We start from the raw sequence: 17490 nt of genomic DNA, 5'->3' as shown, positions 1-17490 counted from the left end.
TCTTGCTTACGTTTGTGGCTTGTGTTTAGTTTTGTAGAAAGATCCATTATCAGAATAGTATGGGTAGCTGTAGATAATGAGAACGAAATTTTTATTGTGTTTGAGTTGAGTGCCCGTTCTTCGAGAGATGACGTGAAATGAAGAGTTTGACAGAGAGAGTAAACGAGAAAGGGGAGAGAGAGAGAGAGAGAGAGAGAGAGAGAGAGAGAGAGAGAGAGAGAGAGAGAGAGAGAGAGAGAGAGAGAGAGAGACAGAGAGAGAGAGAGAGAGAGAGAGAGAGAGAGAGAGAGAGAGAGACAGAGAGAGAGAGAGAGAGAGAGAGAGAGAGAGAGACAGAGAGAGAGAGAGAGAAGTGGAGAGAAGGAAGGAGAAGGGAAGGGTGGTCGGGAAATGGAAACGGGGGATGTGAGTGAGGGAATGAATGGTTGGAAACTATTATCATGGGTGCTTGCAAGCAATGAATTGAAAGAAGCAAACTAGTGTTTGCGAGCAGCAAAATAGAGCACAAACAAGTGCATGCAAGCAGCCGCAACAAGTGGACCCACACCATCACCCACCATCACCATCACCCACCCACATCATCGTCACCCACCCACATCATCGTCACCCACACCACCATATCCCACCATCACAATACAACACCACACAGGGGACTCACGGTGTTGAGGGGACTGGAACAGGGAAGGAAGGGATGTGCGTCCTTCACCTCTCTCTTCTTGGCTCTCACTTGGCGTGGAACAGAGAGGGAGGAGTGCGCTGCGGTGAAACCAACAACAAGCACCCAAGTGGTTGTTTGTGGTGAAAGTAGAGTAGAGGTGTTGTTGTAGCTGTTGCTGCTGTTGCTGCTGTTGTTGATTAGGGTGGTGTGATCGATGATTTGATCGGGGGGGGGGGGCAGATGTGAACCGTGAGTGTGTGGGGAGATGGCGCTGCACCACGCGCACAAAACAAAGTGGTGGTGGTGTCAAGGGGAAGGCGGAACAAAGGAAAGTGAGGGTGGTGATTCTGTTGTCAGCAGCAACTTGAGATAGATGGAGAGAAACTGAGGTGCGTGTGCCTGCAACGACGCCCACGACGACGACGAGGCTGAGGAACGAGGCAGGATGGATGGAATGGCAGTACAAGAAGCGCAGGCACGCACGCATTCGCCAAATACCAATCGCACTTTTTTTTCCTGCTTTGTGCCTTGCTTGCTTGCTTGCCGGGTTTCTGTGGCGTTTTGTGACTGGCAGTGCTGCGTAAGTTTTTGCTTCTGCGTCTTGTGTGTGTGCGTGCGCATGGTTCTTTGGGAGATGCCAGTGTTGGCACGCCAACACTGTGGTGGAGGGGTGTGTGGAATGCGAGCTGGCAGGTTGCCTCAGCTCCTGCCACTGGAGGCATGGCAACTTTGTCAGTTGGCAGGCAGGAATGCCCCGCATGCGTTCGCTGCCTCGAAACAGCACGAAATGGAGCGAATTTGCCTCTCCTTGAAGGTCTTTGGTGCGCAAAGGAAAGGGTTTTGCGGGCAAGCCAAGCGTGGGCAAAACACGCGTTTCGGGTGGCGAGGGCGCGAAGCGTTGGAATGGCAAACGCACCACAACAACAGCCGCTGTTGCATGGAGATATGCTAACAATGTGAACCACTCCCAGACAACCACCAAGAACAAGCGAAGCAAAGCAAAGCAAAGCGAAGCATAGCAAGCAAGACCTCTTTCGTCTTCACCACTTGCATCTGTTGTGCTGGCTTGTTTGCTTGTCCCCCAACCGCTTGGCGTCAACGGCACGCATGCAGCAGACATATTTGCCGAACGCGCCCTCTCCCTCTCTCTCTGTCTGTTATTCAGCGCTGACTGCGTTTGCGTCAAGCCAGTTTGTTTGTTTGTTTGTTTGTGTGGGTGGCTTGGTCAACCACACTCTCCCTGTCACACATCGACACACACACACACACACACACACACACACACACATACACACACACACACACACACACACAACATCTCACTGCTTCTCATTCCCTGACTCGCTTTGTTTGCCTGCAAGCAAGCAAAGTCCCACGTCCCCCCCCCCCACACACACACACACATTCCTGGGCCACGCGCCATTGCACGAGAACCCACGTCGTATCCAGCCAAAGCAACACGATACCCATCGCTTGCTTGGCAATTGATCGGCCGTTGCTTGCTCTGCTGGGGGCTGCCATATTCTTCTCCCCTGCCCTCTTCTCCCTCTGCCCCCTGTCTTTTTTTTCCCTTCCTTGGCTTCTGCAGCACCAATTGCTGGCAAGGTAAGAGTGAAGAGTCGCCCCTCGCATGCGTTGGTTGTTCGCGTTGGTTGTACTACTGCCTGATTGGCTTGATTGTTGCGACCCCCCTCCCCCAACTTGGATGGGCTTGCCCCGCAGACTTCTTGTTGTGGGTGGCCTGTCTCTCTGTTTGTTCGTACACCTGTTCGTTGCTCTCTGTCTGTCAGTCTGTCTGTAAGGTTGCTTGCTGAGGACAGCAAATGGGGGCTACGTAGTGGTCCACGCTGGTGACTGTCCCATGCAAGCAAGCTTCTTGTGTCTCTCCATTTCGTAGTCTGCCATGCCTTTACCACACCAACCAAACCTTCTCCCTCCTTCACACGCTCGCTCACTCGCTCACCGACTCACGCCTTGCACTCTTCATTTCCCCCTCTCAATTCCCTGCAAACACACACCTTACAGACACGTCGGGCGCGAGCTCGCCTTGCATTGATTCATTCACACATCCAATCATAATACACAGCGGGTGAGTGTCGCTATTGCTCCTCTTGTGTGTGTGTATATGTGTGTGTATGTGTGTGTGTGTGTGTGTGTGTGTGTGTGTGTGTGTGTGTGTGTGTGTCGTGTGGCGTCCTGGCGTCAACAACAGAACACCAACACCACCACCTCCGCCACGACGACCACCACAATCGATGGCGATGCGCGTTTGTTTGTTGTCTTCTCTGTGTCATGTGTTGAGAGGATGCGATTGCCAACTTTGCTACGTGTCATTCTTGATGTTGTTTTGTGTTTTGGTTGTGATTTCACGTTGGCGTGCGCATCCCTTTCCATCTCTCCATGGCCCCATCACTCAATCACCCCATCACTGATGCCCTCATGTACATGATGCGTTTGCAGCCCACTTCATCCATCCGTTCATCCCCGACCGGCACCGAGGCATACATATTAGAGCAGTAGACCCACATCCGAACCACTCAGCCACTCCAAGACTCCATCATGCAGAAGAGGGGCTGGTCACGACACCAACCACACTGGTCATCAGGTTCCTCTATGGGGTGGTCCGCAGCGGCAGCAGCGTTGGTGCTGACAGTCCTTGCTGGATGTACACCTGAGCCAACACAGGCTGCGCTTCCACCGCGTGGTGGCGGCCCATATCTTGCATGGCCCACCACCCGCAGCGATCCCGGAAACTTCGACTTCAAGTGCGTTTTGGTGCCTGCTGTTTCGTTCCCTGGTCGTGTGCACGCGTGTGTTGTGTGCGCGCTTGCATGCGCATGTACGCGTGTGTTGTGTGCGTGCTTGCGTGTGCATGTACGCGTGTGTTGTGTGCGTGCTTGCGTGTGCGTGTACGCGTGTGTTGTGTGCGTGCTTGCGTGTGCGTGTACGCGTGTGTGTTCTGCTTGCCTCGTCCTCCCTCTTCTCCTCCCCCTTTGCCATCGCCCCGTCCCACCTCAGTCCTCCCTCCAATGACATCCACAACTCACACCAACTCCTTCCCTGTTTTTTTCTTTTTTTTTTTCCTTTCTTCTCAGCTGGAACGGGCGCTTTGATGCGGGCGGACGAGATGTTGTGCGGAACAACACGCCAAACGATGTGTGGCCCTCACGCGACAGTGCGTACACCGCTGCCCGCTACGGCTACTGCGGCGGTGTTGCCGGCAGTGTGCCAGACTTTCTCACCCCAGAGACGGTGTCTGCCACCCTCACGCCGGGGCAAACCCTCAACATGACCTTCATCACCGACGAGGACACGCCACCCGGACACGTGGTCTTCAGCATCTGCGATCGTACGTCTGAGGGGGGCTGTGCGATCGGTGTGCCATGGTGTGGCCGACGCGTGTGCGCGTCTGCTTCAGTTTGTGTGTTTTGTCACTTTGCTCGCATCATCATCACAGCCACACTCACGCTTTTGATTGCCCGTTTCTCTCTTGACTTGTGTGTGTCTGTCTCTGTACACACATATATACATACATGTACACATATGTATGCACACACACATACACACACACACGCACGTACACATACACGTACATATACACAACACAACACACACACACACACACACACGCACGTGCACACACACACACACACACACGCACGCACATACACACACACGTACATATACACAGGGGCAACCAATGTGTCGCAGGAGTGCTTCAACGAACACCTGTTGCGACGCGTGGAAGACGGCAACCTGATTGACTTTAGCTGGGACGAACGCTTCTTCGTCAAGCCAGGTTTCGGCGTGTACCACCCGACATTTCACATGCCGGAACAGCTCACATGCAGCCACTGCGTGCTTCAGGTGAGCATGAGCCTGTGCGTGCTCTGTGCGGTGTGTGCAAATGCTTGCTTGTGCGTGTTTGATTGTGTGTTTGTTTGTGTGCTTGGAAGGTGGCCGTTACTCACAAGACTTTGTATATGTTGCAATGTGTGTTGTTCAGTGGCACTTTGTGGGTGCAGGCGAGTGTCTGCCTCACGGGTATGTGTCGTTCGGCTTTCCAGCAGAGTACGGCATTGACAAGAACAAGCCCGCGTGTGGAGATGTGTTCCCCGAGGAGTTTTGGGGCTGTGCCGATATTGCCCTTCTTCCCCAAGACAACCCACAAGGTACGCAGCTCACAGTTCACAGGTGCATGCGTCTGCTTGACATCAAATACCATTCTGTGTGGCGATATGTACGCCTCAAACGTTTAATGCACCCACATGAACACCAAGAGCAGCAGCAACCGCACTGCACAATTTTCTTTGCTTGACTTGCCGCATCTGTCAGCTCACCCACACACACACGCACACCCACACGCACACACACAACACATCGTACGCACACACACACAACACATCGTACGCACACACACACACAACACACACACACACACACACACACACACACACACACACACACACACACACACACACACACACACGCACACACACACGCACCCATGCAGGCCTTCCCTGTGACGACGAGGATCAGTCTGGCTGCATGGTGGTGCTTGGCTACTTCGCTTCGTGGTCGTACCACCGCCCTGCGCCATACACGTTCATGATTGAGCACATTGACGCCGGCAAGTACACCCACCTCGCTTATGCGTTTGCGGGCATCGATGCGGACTACACCATCATGCCTGGCGAAGCCGTGGACGTGGATGGCGGCCGGTACGCCCTCTTTCACACGCACGTGCGTCAGCGCAACCCCAACATCAAGACGCTCCTGAGCGTTGGCGGCTACACCTTCAACGCAGACTCGCGCACGCAGTACCGCTTTTCCACCATGGTCGCATCGCAGCAGCGCCGCGCCACCTTCATCGCCTCCCTCATCCCGTTCCTCCGCACACACGACTTTGACGGCGTCGACATCGACTGGGAGGTGTGTAAGGAGTGAGTAAGGAGTGAGTGAGTGTGTGTGAGTGTGAGTGTGTGTGTGAGTGAGTGTGAGTGCGAGAGTGTGTGTATATGTGTGTGTATGTGTGTGTGTGTGAGTGTGAGTGTGTGTGTGTATGTGTGTGTGTGTGCGTCTGTGCTGTGCTGCACGTGTGTTGTGTGCTGTACTTTGACAATGTGTTGTTCATGTGTGCCTTCATGTCGTGAGTTACTTGCATGTGTGTGCAAGGTGTGTGCATGTGTGACTTGGGAACTGGGTGGCAATTTCAAATGTGTGAGCTGGCGCATGCTCGCGCTCCAGTGGCTGCGTGTCTCCTGTTTAGTTTCCGCCTCCGCCCTTCTTTGTTCCCTCCCTCCTCACCATTCATCGCAACCCTCCCCCCCCCTATCTCGAACAAACCACCACCAGTTCCCGGGCTATCTGCAGAACGGCGGCAGCCCACAGGACCGCGACAACTTCCTCACGTTCCTGCAGGAGCTGCGCCAGGCCGTGAACAGCGAGGTCACACAGAAGGATGCGCTTATTGTCACCGTGGCCGTGTCCGCGTACAGGGGCATTGCAGAGCAGGCCTACCACATTCGCGAGATGCACAAGTACATTGACTTTATCAACCTCCTCTCCTACGACTTGCACGGCTACTGGGAGGTTAGTGTTGCGTTACTATTGCACGAAACGACAGCGCCAACAACAGCTCTTGAACATGACTTGCTGCCAACAACACAACAATGCACACACATGCACACAGGTGTGCTCATTTCAACTGCAACAACGCGCGCATGATCACCTCTACCCTCCCCGCACACACACACACACACACACACACACACACACACACACACACACACACACACACACGCTCGCGCGCACACACACAATCACACGCGCACACACAATCACATGCACACATACACACACACATGCACACTGCTCACGACCCCTATTTTCACCCTCTTGTTTTCTCTTCAGCCCCAAACTGGCGCCCACACCGCGCTGTCATCCACGGATGGCATTGACGTGCAGGACAGCGTCGCCTTCTGGCTGGAGCAAGGCACACCGCGCCAGAAGCTGCTGCTTGGCTTTGGCACCCACGCGCGTGGCTGGACCCTCGACTCGCCGGCCAACCACGCCATTGGCGCACCCGCCTCCAGCCCATCTCGCCCCGGCCCATACACGGACGAGGCCGGGCTGCTTGCCTACTACGAGGTGCTGGAGTTTGAGCAGGCGGGCTTCATCACCCGCTTCGACAACCTCACGCAGACCATGTACACATATTACGGCGACCAGTGGTTCTCCCACGACTCGCCCTTCACCATCAAGCTCAAGGCCGAGTTTGCGCTCTCGCAGGGTCTCGGTGGCGCCATGGTGTGGTCCATTGACCAGGACGACTTCCTGTACGGATCTCCGCTTGTCCAGGCCATCCGCGACAACCTGCCCATTTCGCCACCGCCACCGCCGGCGTCGGACGGCGACCCTCCGCTCAACCTCACCGAGATTATCATCATCGCCGTGGTTGGCGTGCTGGCGCTCATTGCGTTTGTGGTGCTGTTTGCCTCGTGCAACAAGCACGCGCTGTCGAGCAAGCCCACGCTGGACAACAGCGGCGTTGGCGCCGAGTACGACACGCCCGTGCCCGTCATTCCCGTGCTCAAGCTGAGCGAGGACGACCTGGAGTCTGAGACGTCGACCGATGACAGCAGCAACGGCACCGACGGGCTGCCGCGCCGCCGCCGCCGCCTCAAGCCGCGCTACTACGACCTGGGCGAGATGGAGGACGAGGAGGACCCGATGCAAAAGGCCGAGGACTATGTCACCACAAAGGACGGCGTGCTTGTGGACACGGACGGGCGCATGGTGGCGCGCTTCCACGACGGCGAGCATGACGAAATTTACGACTACGACCAGAGGCGGCGGCGGGAAACGGATGCAGCGCACAGGCGCGCACAGGCGGAGCTGGTGGCCATGAGGAACGGCAAGTACGTGGCACGCCACTACGACGATGAGGACATCACGGTCTAGCGCTGTTCGGCGACATGAGCTTTGTTTATTGCACACGCGCGATGCGTGTGCTTGAAAGAAAATGCCATCACTGAAGACGTTGTTGGCTCGCCGACCACTGCTGCTCTTCTCAGAACTCTAGCTTTGTTTTTCAAATCGTTTGCCTGATGTTTCTGTTGTCTTGGTCTGTGTGTGTGTGTGTGTGTGCGTGCGTGTGCGTGCGTGTGTGTGCGTGTGTGTGCGTGTGTGTGCGTGTGTGTGTTGGGTGATTGGTGCCGTGCGATGGGGTCTTGCTGTTATCTGCCTCGGGAGCTGCCGTGTATTTGTTTGTTTGAATCGAATGGCTTGTGCTTGCGTGGTCTCGTGTGCGTGTCTGTGTGCTCGTGTGCACTTCCCATGTGTTTTTCCTTCTCTCAACTGTTGAATGCCTGCGATGATTTCTGTTGATCCTTCTTGGCTCGTGTCTATTGTGTCTCCTGTTTGTGTAGTGCGTTTCATTTGCGGCATGCATCTAATGTAAACGATCCGCCCGTCATCACGACAGCACCAAAGTTGACCGAGTGCGAGAGAGTGAGTGAGTGAGTGAGTGAGTGTGAGTGAGTGAGTGTGAGTGAGTGAGTGTGAGTGTGTGTGTGTGTGTGAGTGTGAGTGTAAGTGTGAGTGAGTGTGAGTGTGAGTGTGAGTGTGAGTGTGTGTGTGTGTGCGTGTGTGTGTGCGTGTGTGTGTGCGTGTGAGAGAGTGAGTGTGTGTGTGTGTGTGTGTGTGTGCGTGTCGTACGACTCGGCATCCAGTCGGAAGGTGTGGGTCATTTATTCAGAGCTGTCCCAACAGTTGTCCAGAATCGCAAGGCACGTCATGCAAAACAAACACACGCGCACTAATGTAACAGGAATACTCTTGGAACAGCCTTTTTGATCATTAGTCAAGCTAAGGGAGAGCTGATGTGGTTGCCGTTGCTGTTCATGTTGCAATTGCAGGTGTGAGTGCCGCCTTGTGTTTCGATCGTCTGCTGGCGCCTTGGCTCTTGTTCAACAGGATGTAGACTACGGCGATGGTGTTTAGGAGGGTTAGCGCCAACAATGCAGGCAGCACCACTTGCGCAGGCAGGCCAGGAAGCACGAGCATTGAAGCCGGTGTGCCTGACAGCAGCGGCTGCTGCTGATGTGACGGCGGTAAAGACACAGGCATACGCTGCGCACGGCTCTGCGCCCTGCCACCAAGGTCCACGCATCCGCAGTCGCTGAAACAGACGGTGGCTGGAATGCTCGTGTACAGGACGGATTCCTGCTGGTAGTCGCGCATGTAGTCTTGTGTGATGGCCTGGATGCGCTCAGCGAAAACTGGGGTGTCGGGGTGATAGACGAGGAGGTACTTGGATCGCTCGCGAACGTCCGTGTGCGTGACACGGCTCAGGTAGGACCCAGTTGCGTTCGTTACCGTGGTGCCGTTTGGAAACCGCGGCAGCACGGACAGCGCCATGAACCGCTCAAACTCGGCCTCCGTTATGTTGCGCACCGTGGTCCCGTGTTTGTTCTGTACAGACAGCCCAAACAGCATCTCCGTCTTTCGCCACGCCACAGTTCCCGCAGTAAACGTGGCGCTGCTGTCTGCCGCAAAGACGGGTATGCTCTCCCCGCGATTCTCAGCGACAAGAGGGCGTTCACTTCCAGCAGCGGGGAGAGGCCGTCCACTGCCACCACTGCCACCACCACCACCACCACCACTTTTCTGGCTGTCACTCCGACGATCACTATCACTGCCCCGACCATCAGCTTGCCGGGACGGGCACGACCACGGCCGATGAAACACAGCCCACTGGTGCAATTCTTGGTGCTCTGGTCTTGTTGTCTCTAGCTGCTCTGGATCAGCAGCAGCAGCTGCTGCTGCCCGCATCACTCCATCTGCATTGTTGACGACGGCGACCATGACGGCTGCCACCGCCACCACAGCACATCTCATCTTGTTCCGCCAAGTGTCGAATGCCATGTAAAATTTACCATACTTTTCCACAACCGCAACAGCAAAACAAACGACAAGAGAAGAAGCAAACAGGAGCAGCCAGTGCAACCATCACATCATGCCTTACCGCGGTGAGTGCTGTCGTTGTTTTTGCTGCTGGCGTTGCTGCTGCTGGCGTTGTTGTTGCTGGTGTTATGTGTGCATGTGTGTGCATTTGTGCATGTGTGTGCGCATGTGCGTGCACTTGTGTGGTGGGAGTGACAGCGTGTTCCATGTCCAGTTGTCGTTGCGATGGCTGTGGCTGACTGTGGCTGGCAACAACTGGTACGTGTGTTGTGTTCGTGGTGCTGTGATTGCCCATGTAGCCATGCACATCCTCGTGAAGCACGAGGAGTCTCGCCGTTGCTCGTCTTGGAAGGACGAAGAGGGCAAGACGATCCGATCGCGCACCAAGGAGCAGGCCGACGACATGCTTCGCGAGTTCAAGCGCCAGTACGTAATCATGTTGTGTGTGTGCATGTGTGCATGTGTGTGCATGTGTGCTTGCATGCTTATTTGTGCACGTGTGTGCTTGTGTGTGCTTGCATGCTTATTTGTGCATGTGTGCTTGCATGCTTATTTGTGCGTGTGTTTTACTGTGTATGTTGTGTTTGCTGCGAAAGGCAACGATGCTACACCCATCCCCAGCTCATCATTCGTTGCCTTCCCCCCCAATCTTTCTGTCCGACAGGATTGAGGCGGGCGAGAAGTCATTCGAGGACATTGCGCGCGTCGAGTCCGACTGCGGCTCTGCCGCTCAAGGAGGTAGGTACAGCCATGACCAACCTAGCACTGCGAACAAACAAACATGTTGCATGTTTTGTGCGTGCGCGCGCGTGTGTGTGTGCGCGTGCCTACACCCAACGTGCACACACACAGACACAGATACACACACACACACACAGACACAGACACAGACACACACACACACACACACACACACACACACACAAATATGCTTCCGTTGCTTCAGCTTAGTGCTGCCCCTTACGCCCCAACTCATGACAACAACTTGTACATGCAAACATGATTGTCATCATGCCATTGTGACAATTGCAGGCAACATTGGAGAGTTCACCCAGGAGGAGATCCAGGCGCCCTTCTTCGAGGCGTTCATCAAGCTCAAGCCTGGCGAAATGAGCGACGTCGTGCACACAGACTCCGGCTCCCACATTATCAAGCGCCTCGAGTAACGTGACATGAAGCACGGGGAGGGGGAAACGCCACAAAACAAGGAATGCAGAAGTAACATATTGTAACTGCGCACAGCAGTCCACTTGATTCGTTGCGCCTGCCCGCTTCCTTCTCCCTTGCCCTGGTCCCTGTTTCCACCATGCCCTTGTTTTGTTTTGTTATGTGCTATCATCCTGCTCTGCGTGTCAGCCAGCCAACACCCCTGCACTGCTTGCGCCCACCACATGTTCTTCTGAGCCATTGCGGCCGTCCAAACCACTTCAGCAACACCCGCATACTCCCATAAACGCAACCAACACCGAAGAATGAGCTTGACAGCGCAGAAGAGTGGACCAAGGTCGTACCGTGTACACATGTATGATGGATGCACAATCATCCAGGAGGGGGGGAGAAGGCGTTGAAACAGGGGCATGTGGCAGTGGGTCGAAACGGAATACAGCATGCGCCCAGACAAACAAGGTTTCGGCAAGGGCGCGTACACAGAGATTAGGGCACAGACAGAGAGACACACTGACTGAAGCCAGGCATCAGAGACAGCCAGTCAACCAAACTTACAGACAGACAGACAACCAAACTTACAGACAGACAGACAACCAAACTTACAGACAGACAGACACACAGATGCAAGGAGTTGTGTGGTTGTTACTTCTTCCCCTTTGCCTTCTTGCCCTTGCGGACTGCGTTGACCTGTGCCCGCCGCTTCATCTGGTCCTGCAGCTTCTGCTTGCGCTTGCGCTCCTTGATAATCTGCGACTTGTGCTTCAGCTCGCCGCCGCGCTTCGCAGCCTGCCGCGTGATGTGATGGGTGGTGCAATGAGCAGAGTTGTTGTGGTGAGCGTGTCACAAATGTGGTGAGCGTGGATCGAACTGCAAACATGCAGCAACCCAAAGAACGCATCACACAATCAGCTGTACCCAGCAGATTTGTCACCACCAGCATGCACGCACCTTCGCCTTCAGCTCATCGTCAGCAGTCTTCGTGTGCCATCCACGCCTGCACGCACACGCACACGCACATAGATGCAGTGTGAGATGAAAGCGTCGTACGTGGGTGTCGAGAAGGCATGACAAACGTGCATGATCGCAGCCGTGATGCAACACACAGCACATGCATCTGGGCAGCTCAACATGCACACAAAATGAAAACGGCCGGCGAGCTCTCACCTTTTCCGCCTGATCTCAAACTTGCTCACAGTTTGCGAATCCTCTTCTTCACCAACGTGTTGCCTGCAGGCATCAACGACGAGCAAGAGGCAGACAAAGTGTGTGACAAAACGCGGTGACACGCGCAACGCCGTGAGATAATCAGCAGGGTAAAGGTTACTCAAGCGCAGAGACGAAAACAGTGCGCTAACACCAGAACAGAAGTGACGACAGCAAACCCACAGCCTGGCCGTTGGTGCGCTGGCGGCACGTACATTGAGACGTGGTTCTTGGCAGACCACTCCTTGTAGCGGTTCGACTTGAATGTTGCCGGCACCTTGTTCCCGCTCTCTGTGCGGATCATTTTCGTGTTGTTGCTCTCTCCAACAAACTTCTTCTTCTTGCGGTCCCTGTACACGAAAAAAAAGGGGGGGGGGGGCAACAGCAGGGCCACGACGGGCACGAAGATGAGTGAGTTCACATCGCCCGGGCAAGGTCGAGGTAGGAAGACAACATTGGCCGGCAAACAAAATGGTCATGCATACACACAGACAGAGAGGCGTGCGCAGACAAAGAGAGACGCACGGACAAACACGGACACAGAGACATAAATAAGTACACACAGACACAAACAAACAAACAAACAAACAAACAAACAAACAAACAAACAAACAAACAACAAACCATACACACAAACAATACACACGCACACACAAACAAACAAACAAACCATACACACAAACAAACAAACAAACAAACAATACAAACAAACAAACAAACAAACAAACAAACAAACAAACAAACAAACCATACACACAAACAATACACACACACACACCATTTCTTCCGCTGTGAGGACTTGTGCATGTCTTGGATATCGTCGCCGTCAAGAGCAAACGTGGCGCTCTCGGCCTCGCGCGTAAACGACGCCCCGTTGTTGATGGCGTACCCTTGCTCATCCTCATCATCCCCGCGCCTGTATGGGATGTACACCTCCGCATCTTCCCCTGCATCGCCAGCACTGCTCGAGTGCGACACCGTCACCCGCTGCCCATGCGACATCACGCTCTTGGATGACGATGACGACGATGACGATGAAGATGAGGGCTGTGCTGTTCCGAGGACAGTGGCACCGGCTGTTCCTGGAAGCAGGCCGGCCTTGTTTCTCCCGGGCGCAATGATGTTTGAGAAAGCGGACGTGATTTCCTCGGATGTGCTCGCCTCAAGCTGCGCCTCGCGTGTGTGCGACGTCAGCGATTTTGCGCCCAGCAGCTCCTTCATGCGCTCAGTGCGATCCCAGACATACGACTGATCCTTTGCCCTGTGGCACAGCAGATGGGACAAGTGACAGTGCCGGAATGGTGCGTGTGCGTTAACGCAGGGAACGAACGAACGGAGAAAGCACACATACACACACATATACTCAGGGGTAGAGACACAGAGGGACGGACAGAGAGGCAGAGAGACGGACACACACAGACGGACACACAGACACACACACACGCACGCACGCACACACACACAGACACACACACACGCACGCACGCACACACACACACACACGCACGCACACACACACACAGATAGACACACACACACACACACACACACACACACACACACACACACACACACACACAAGGAACCTCTCTTGTTGCCACGCCCTATCTCTAACCTCTTCTTTGTCATCATGGTGAGGAGGGAGTCGTTTGCGTGCTTGTTGACCTCAAACACGGTGAGCGAGGGCCGGAAGTTGCGAATGGACTTGATAAAGTCATCTCTCGCAATTGCATCGCTCGATGTGTCACGGAGCATCGGGTGCACGTGGTAGCCAACCTGCCGCGACAACAATGGTGGTGGTGATGTGAGCAAGGACAGGGCGTAGCAAGCCGCGTTCTTTGATCTCTGGCATCATAGCGCCATACAAACGCGCAAACGCTCGCACACAGCCACGCACAGCCACGCACAGCCACACATGCACATCAACATGCACCTCCTCGAGCTGCTTTGCACGCTTCACGCTGGCCTGTGCAGGATCAGGGCGCGACCTGACAAGGGAGTGAGAGAGTGTGTGCGCGTGTGAGTGTGTGTGTGCGCGTGTTCATGCTTGAGTAATGATGAGTGGTGCAGCATAGATTGCTCGTGTACAAGCGTTGACGGCCAAGAGCGCAGACCACGTGGGGAACCTCACTTGTCGTATTGTTTGTAGCCGTTCTCGACGACATGGAAGAGCGAGTCGAGGTCACTGTGTGTGCGGTGCGTCGTGTGCACCAGCTCACGGTACTCATCAATCAGTGCCTACTCAACACAACCACAGGCAACACGCAACGGGCTGGCGTCAGTCGAAATCGACGCAGAGGCACGCGTGTACATTCTTGTGCGTGTGCATGTGTGAGTGCGTGCATGTGTGTCACTCTGTTACAGCCGCAAATGCAACTAACCTGAGGGAATCGGCCAAAGACGCCATCCTGGTCTGCGGGCGTTGTTGAGATGGCCGCGGCAAACGGGCGCCCCAGGAACGTGTGCAGGTCAATCAGATGCGCAACCTGAGAACCAAGCGCCGCATCGTCATCACCATCATCGGTGGGTGTCAGCAGGTGTCATGGGTCTGTTATGAGTTCAAAAATAGAGGCAGGAGGAGCACAGGGGGGCCGCATCACATGCAAACCAACACGTACACACCAACCGAGCCTACAGGGCCTCCACTCCACCTCTGCATGCGTGTGCGTGTGTCTCCAAGTCTGTTTCTCTCTGTCTCCACCCAATTCCTCCTCTCCATCACCCGTCGATCTGTCCCCTAATCTCCCTCCCGACTACACTTCCCTCCCACGTCACCGCACCTCATCGACGGCAACGAGGCTGTACGCGGTACCAGATCGGCCTGCGCGCGCCACGCGACCGACGCGGTGCACGAACAGCTTTGGGCGCCGTGGGAAATCGTAGTTGACGACATAATCGAGCATGGGAATGTCGATACCACGTGCTGCAACGTCCGTCACAAGCAGAAGCTTCACTTTCCCTGCCCGAAACTTGGCAATGTTGATCTTGCGCGCTGAGCAAGCGAATGGGGGGGGGGAGGGCGATGAGCATGCAACGGGAGCGTTGTTGGTGGCAAAGGACGCGAGAGTGGTTGGTGGTGTTCGTGGTTGCGGTGAGAGCAAGACAAAATACGCGTATGGGGTGCAGGATAGCAAGTGGGCGACAAGCGGTGATGAGGATATAATCACGCAGAGACAACTGATGGTGTAGCACCTGTTGGGTCGAGGTTGCCATAGCTGTATGTGCAGGGAATCTGCAGTGCCTCCAGCAGCACCTGCCATTCACACACGCATCGGTGTTTTGTGCGTGTTTTGTGAGCATGTGTGTGTGCGTGTGTGTGTGTGTGTGTGTGCATGCGTGTGTGCACTTATGTGCGTGCGTGTGCGTGTGCGTGTGTGTGTGTGTGTGTGTGTGTGTGTGTAAGCCGTGTGCTGCTCGTCTGGCGTATGCATGTACCTTGAGGTACTCGATCAGGTGTTTCGTGGAGACGAAGACAACCGTCAGCTTTCCGCGTGGAATCACATTCTGTTATGCAGCGCACAAGCGACCAATCAGCATGTGTGAGAAGGTGTGTTAGTGTGGGTGCACATGCACGTGTGTGTGTGGTTTCGCGCTCACAAGTGTGAATGAAATTTGGGTGCTGTTGTGGAGTGTGAAGAAGAAGCCCACCGTGAGCAAATAGATGAGGCCTGCTGGCTTGTCCGCGCGACGGCAATGCACATATTGCGTTCTGAAGGGCGCACACAACAACGATGGTTGCCATTAATACTGGCGGGAACCGCATGCAAACACAACCGCAATAGGCACACGCATACACGAGTACAAACATACGAACACACAATTGCACAGCAAACCCCATGTCCGCGTACAGCCACATTACAACCAAACACACACACACACACACACACACACACACACACACACACACACACACACACACACACACACACACACACACACACACACACACGTGTACACAAGCGTGCGCACCTGAGCTGCTCGCTGAGTTTTGTGTCTGCATCCAAGCGCACGAGCGTCGGCTGCTTCAGACCGGCCCGCGCAAACTCAATCTGAACAGCAGCACACGGCATGGTGGTGTGAGGTCGAGAGGAGCAGGCAGGCAGACAGACGGCCACACACACACACACACACACACACACACACACACACACACACACACACACACACACACACACACACATACACGCACCAGTTTCTTTGGGAGGGTGGCTGAGAAGAGGAGGGTCTGTCTGTCTTCCGGCAGCCGCATGAGAATTTCCTTCAAGTGCTCCTCAAATCCCTTTTCAAACAGCCTGCGTGGTTGCACAGCGTCAGTTTCAGTCTGATCGAATCTCAGCCACAACCAGCACAACCCACAAGACGGAAGCATGTACAGGTACACATAGACACACAGTCAGACATACAGAGACACGCAGACACACAAACACATGCACGCACACATCGACACATATGCACTTACTGGTCTGCCTCGTCAAAAACGACGTATTCCACGGCCTTGAGCGAGAGCTCCATCTCCACGAGGAGATGCAGGAAGCGACCGGGGGTGGCCACAATCACATCCGGGTTGGCGTGCATCCATCCAAACTGGTCGTCCATGCTGGAGAGGGTGTGTGTGGATGTGGCAGAGGAACGGGGCAGCAAGCAATGACAACAACATCAGTCCATGCTGCAAAACAGAAACAGGAACCCGGACAGACCACAATCACGACCGCGAAGCACAGACGGACAGACAGACAGACGGACGGACAGACGGACGGACGGACAGACAGACAGACACACAGACAGACACATACACACACACAGACAGACAGACACCCAAACACACACACTCACTTGTCACCACCGAGGATGAGGGCAACGCGAAGGTCGGTTCGGCGTCCCAACTCCTTGATGAACTTGAACGTCTGCTCAGCGAGCTCGCGCGTTGGGGACATGACCAGTGCACGAATGCCAACCTACGTTTGCATCCCACACATGCGATTGCAGGTGAGTGTTGCACCAGCAGGGCAGCATTCAGGGAATGCTGTTGTCAAGAGCACAGTGGCAGAAGCAGCAGCAGCAGCAGCAGCAGCATCAGAACACAGCCGCCGCCATGTCCAGCAGGCTGCAGACTTTTTAACCTTGGCGCTGTGGGATTTGAGCTTCTCAAGCATTGGAATGACAAACGCTGCTGTCTTGCCGGAGCCTGTTCGCGCCATACCCACGACATCTTGACCTCCAATGATCAACGGAATGGTCCTGTTGCCACATCATCACACATTGCAGGAAGTGCAGAATCCAAACAAGGTCAGACAACATAACAACAACAACAACAAACAGCAGCTGGGCGTCATCCTTCAAGTGCTGAGTGGGCATGATACATTGGGATCGCGCTCGAATAGAGCATAGCATGTACGTACTTGCGCTGAATCGGTGTGGGCACCTTGTATCCTTTGTCCATGATGCCTCGAAAAACTCCTCGTGACAGCCCTATCCTCCCCAGCACACGCCAACCC

General features: G+C 54.7%; 5 protein-coding genes across 5 annotated transcripts in view; 2 read left to right on the top strand and 3 right to left on the bottom strand.

Annotated features, from left to right (window-relative positions):
• The window catches only part of PTSG_01414 (uncharacterized protein), a 6085-nt gene extending 4945 nt beyond the window's left edge, over positions 1-1140 (bottom strand). Inside the window, exon 1 of the mRNA XM_004997332.1 lies at positions 659-1140. The gene's annotated coding sequence lies outside the window, so the exon portion shown is untranslated. The remainder of the gene's footprint in view (positions 1-658) is intronic.
• Positions 1141-3271: 2131 nt separating this feature from the next.
• Positions 3272-7621, top strand: PTSG_01413 (oviductal secretory glycoprotein; the record flags this gene model as incomplete). Its single annotated transcript, XM_004997331.1, has 7 exons — positions 3272-3423; positions 3754-4007; positions 4350-4525; positions 4665-4830; positions 5172-5590; positions 6014-6250; positions 6572-7621. The coding sequence occupies 7 exons, from the start codon at positions 3272-3274 to the stop codon at positions 7619-7621; spliced, it is 2454 nt and encodes an 817-aa protein (XP_004997388.1).
• Positions 7622-8485: 864 nt separating this feature from the next.
• On the bottom strand, positions 8486-9580 carry PTSG_01412 (uncharacterized protein). Its single transcript, XM_004997330.1, has one exon. The coding sequence runs from the start codon at positions 9557-9559 to the stop codon at positions 8561-8563; it is 999 nt and encodes a 332-aa protein (XP_004997387.1). The 5' UTR covers positions 9560-9580; the 3' UTR covers positions 8486-8560.
• An 18-nt stretch (positions 9581-9598) lies between these two features.
• Positions 9599-11097, top strand: PTSG_01411 (peptidyl-prolyl cis-trans isomerase pin1). Its single transcript, XM_004997329.1, has 4 exons — positions 9599-9690; positions 9925-10051; positions 10290-10363; positions 10658-11097. The coding sequence occupies exons 1-4, from the start codon at positions 9678-9680 to the stop codon at positions 10789-10791; spliced, it is 348 nt and encodes a 115-aa protein (XP_004997386.1). The 5' UTR covers positions 9599-9677; the 3' UTR covers positions 10792-11097.
• Positions 11098-11384: 287 nt separating this feature from the next.
• Positions 11385-17490, bottom strand: part of PTSG_11725 (uncharacterized protein) — a 6665-nt gene continuing 559 nt past the window's right edge. Inside the window, exons 2-20 of the mRNA XM_004997328.1 lie at positions 17395-17464; positions 17116-17233; positions 16829-16950; positions 16455-16592; positions 16185-16287; positions 15965-16044; positions 15644-15704; positions 15431-15499; positions 15188-15248; positions 14776-14987; positions 14377-14481; positions 14127-14233; positions 13929-13983; positions 13611-13771; positions 12774-13256; positions 12211-12345; positions 11957-12019; positions 11741-11786; positions 11385-11578 (exon numbers count right to left, since the gene is read on the bottom strand). Coding sequence (XP_004997385.1) covers positions 11435-11578; positions 11741-11786; positions 11957-12019; positions 12211-12345; positions 12774-13256; positions 13611-13771; positions 13929-13983; positions 14127-14233; positions 14377-14481; positions 14776-14987; positions 15188-15248; positions 15431-15499; positions 15644-15704; positions 15965-16044; positions 16185-16287; positions 16455-16592; positions 16829-16950; positions 17116-17233; positions 17395-17464 — 2333 coding nt within the window. The 3' untranslated portion in view covers positions 11385-11434. The remainder of the gene's footprint in view (positions 11579-11740; positions 11787-11956; positions 12020-12210; positions 12346-12773; positions 13257-13610; positions 13772-13928; positions 13984-14126; positions 14234-14376; positions 14482-14775; positions 14988-15187; positions 15249-15430; positions 15500-15643; positions 15705-15964; positions 16045-16184; positions 16288-16454; positions 16593-16828; positions 16951-17115; positions 17234-17394; positions 17465-17490) is intronic.

This window comes from Salpingoeca rosetta, assembly GCF_000188695.1.
Source record: "Salpingoeca rosetta unplaced genomic scaffold supercont1.4, whole genome shotgun sequence".
NCBI lineage: Eukaryota > Choanoflagellata > Craspedida > Salpingoecidae > Salpingoeca > Salpingoeca rosetta.
This window is presented reverse-complemented; position numbering and strand designations above follow the sequence as displayed.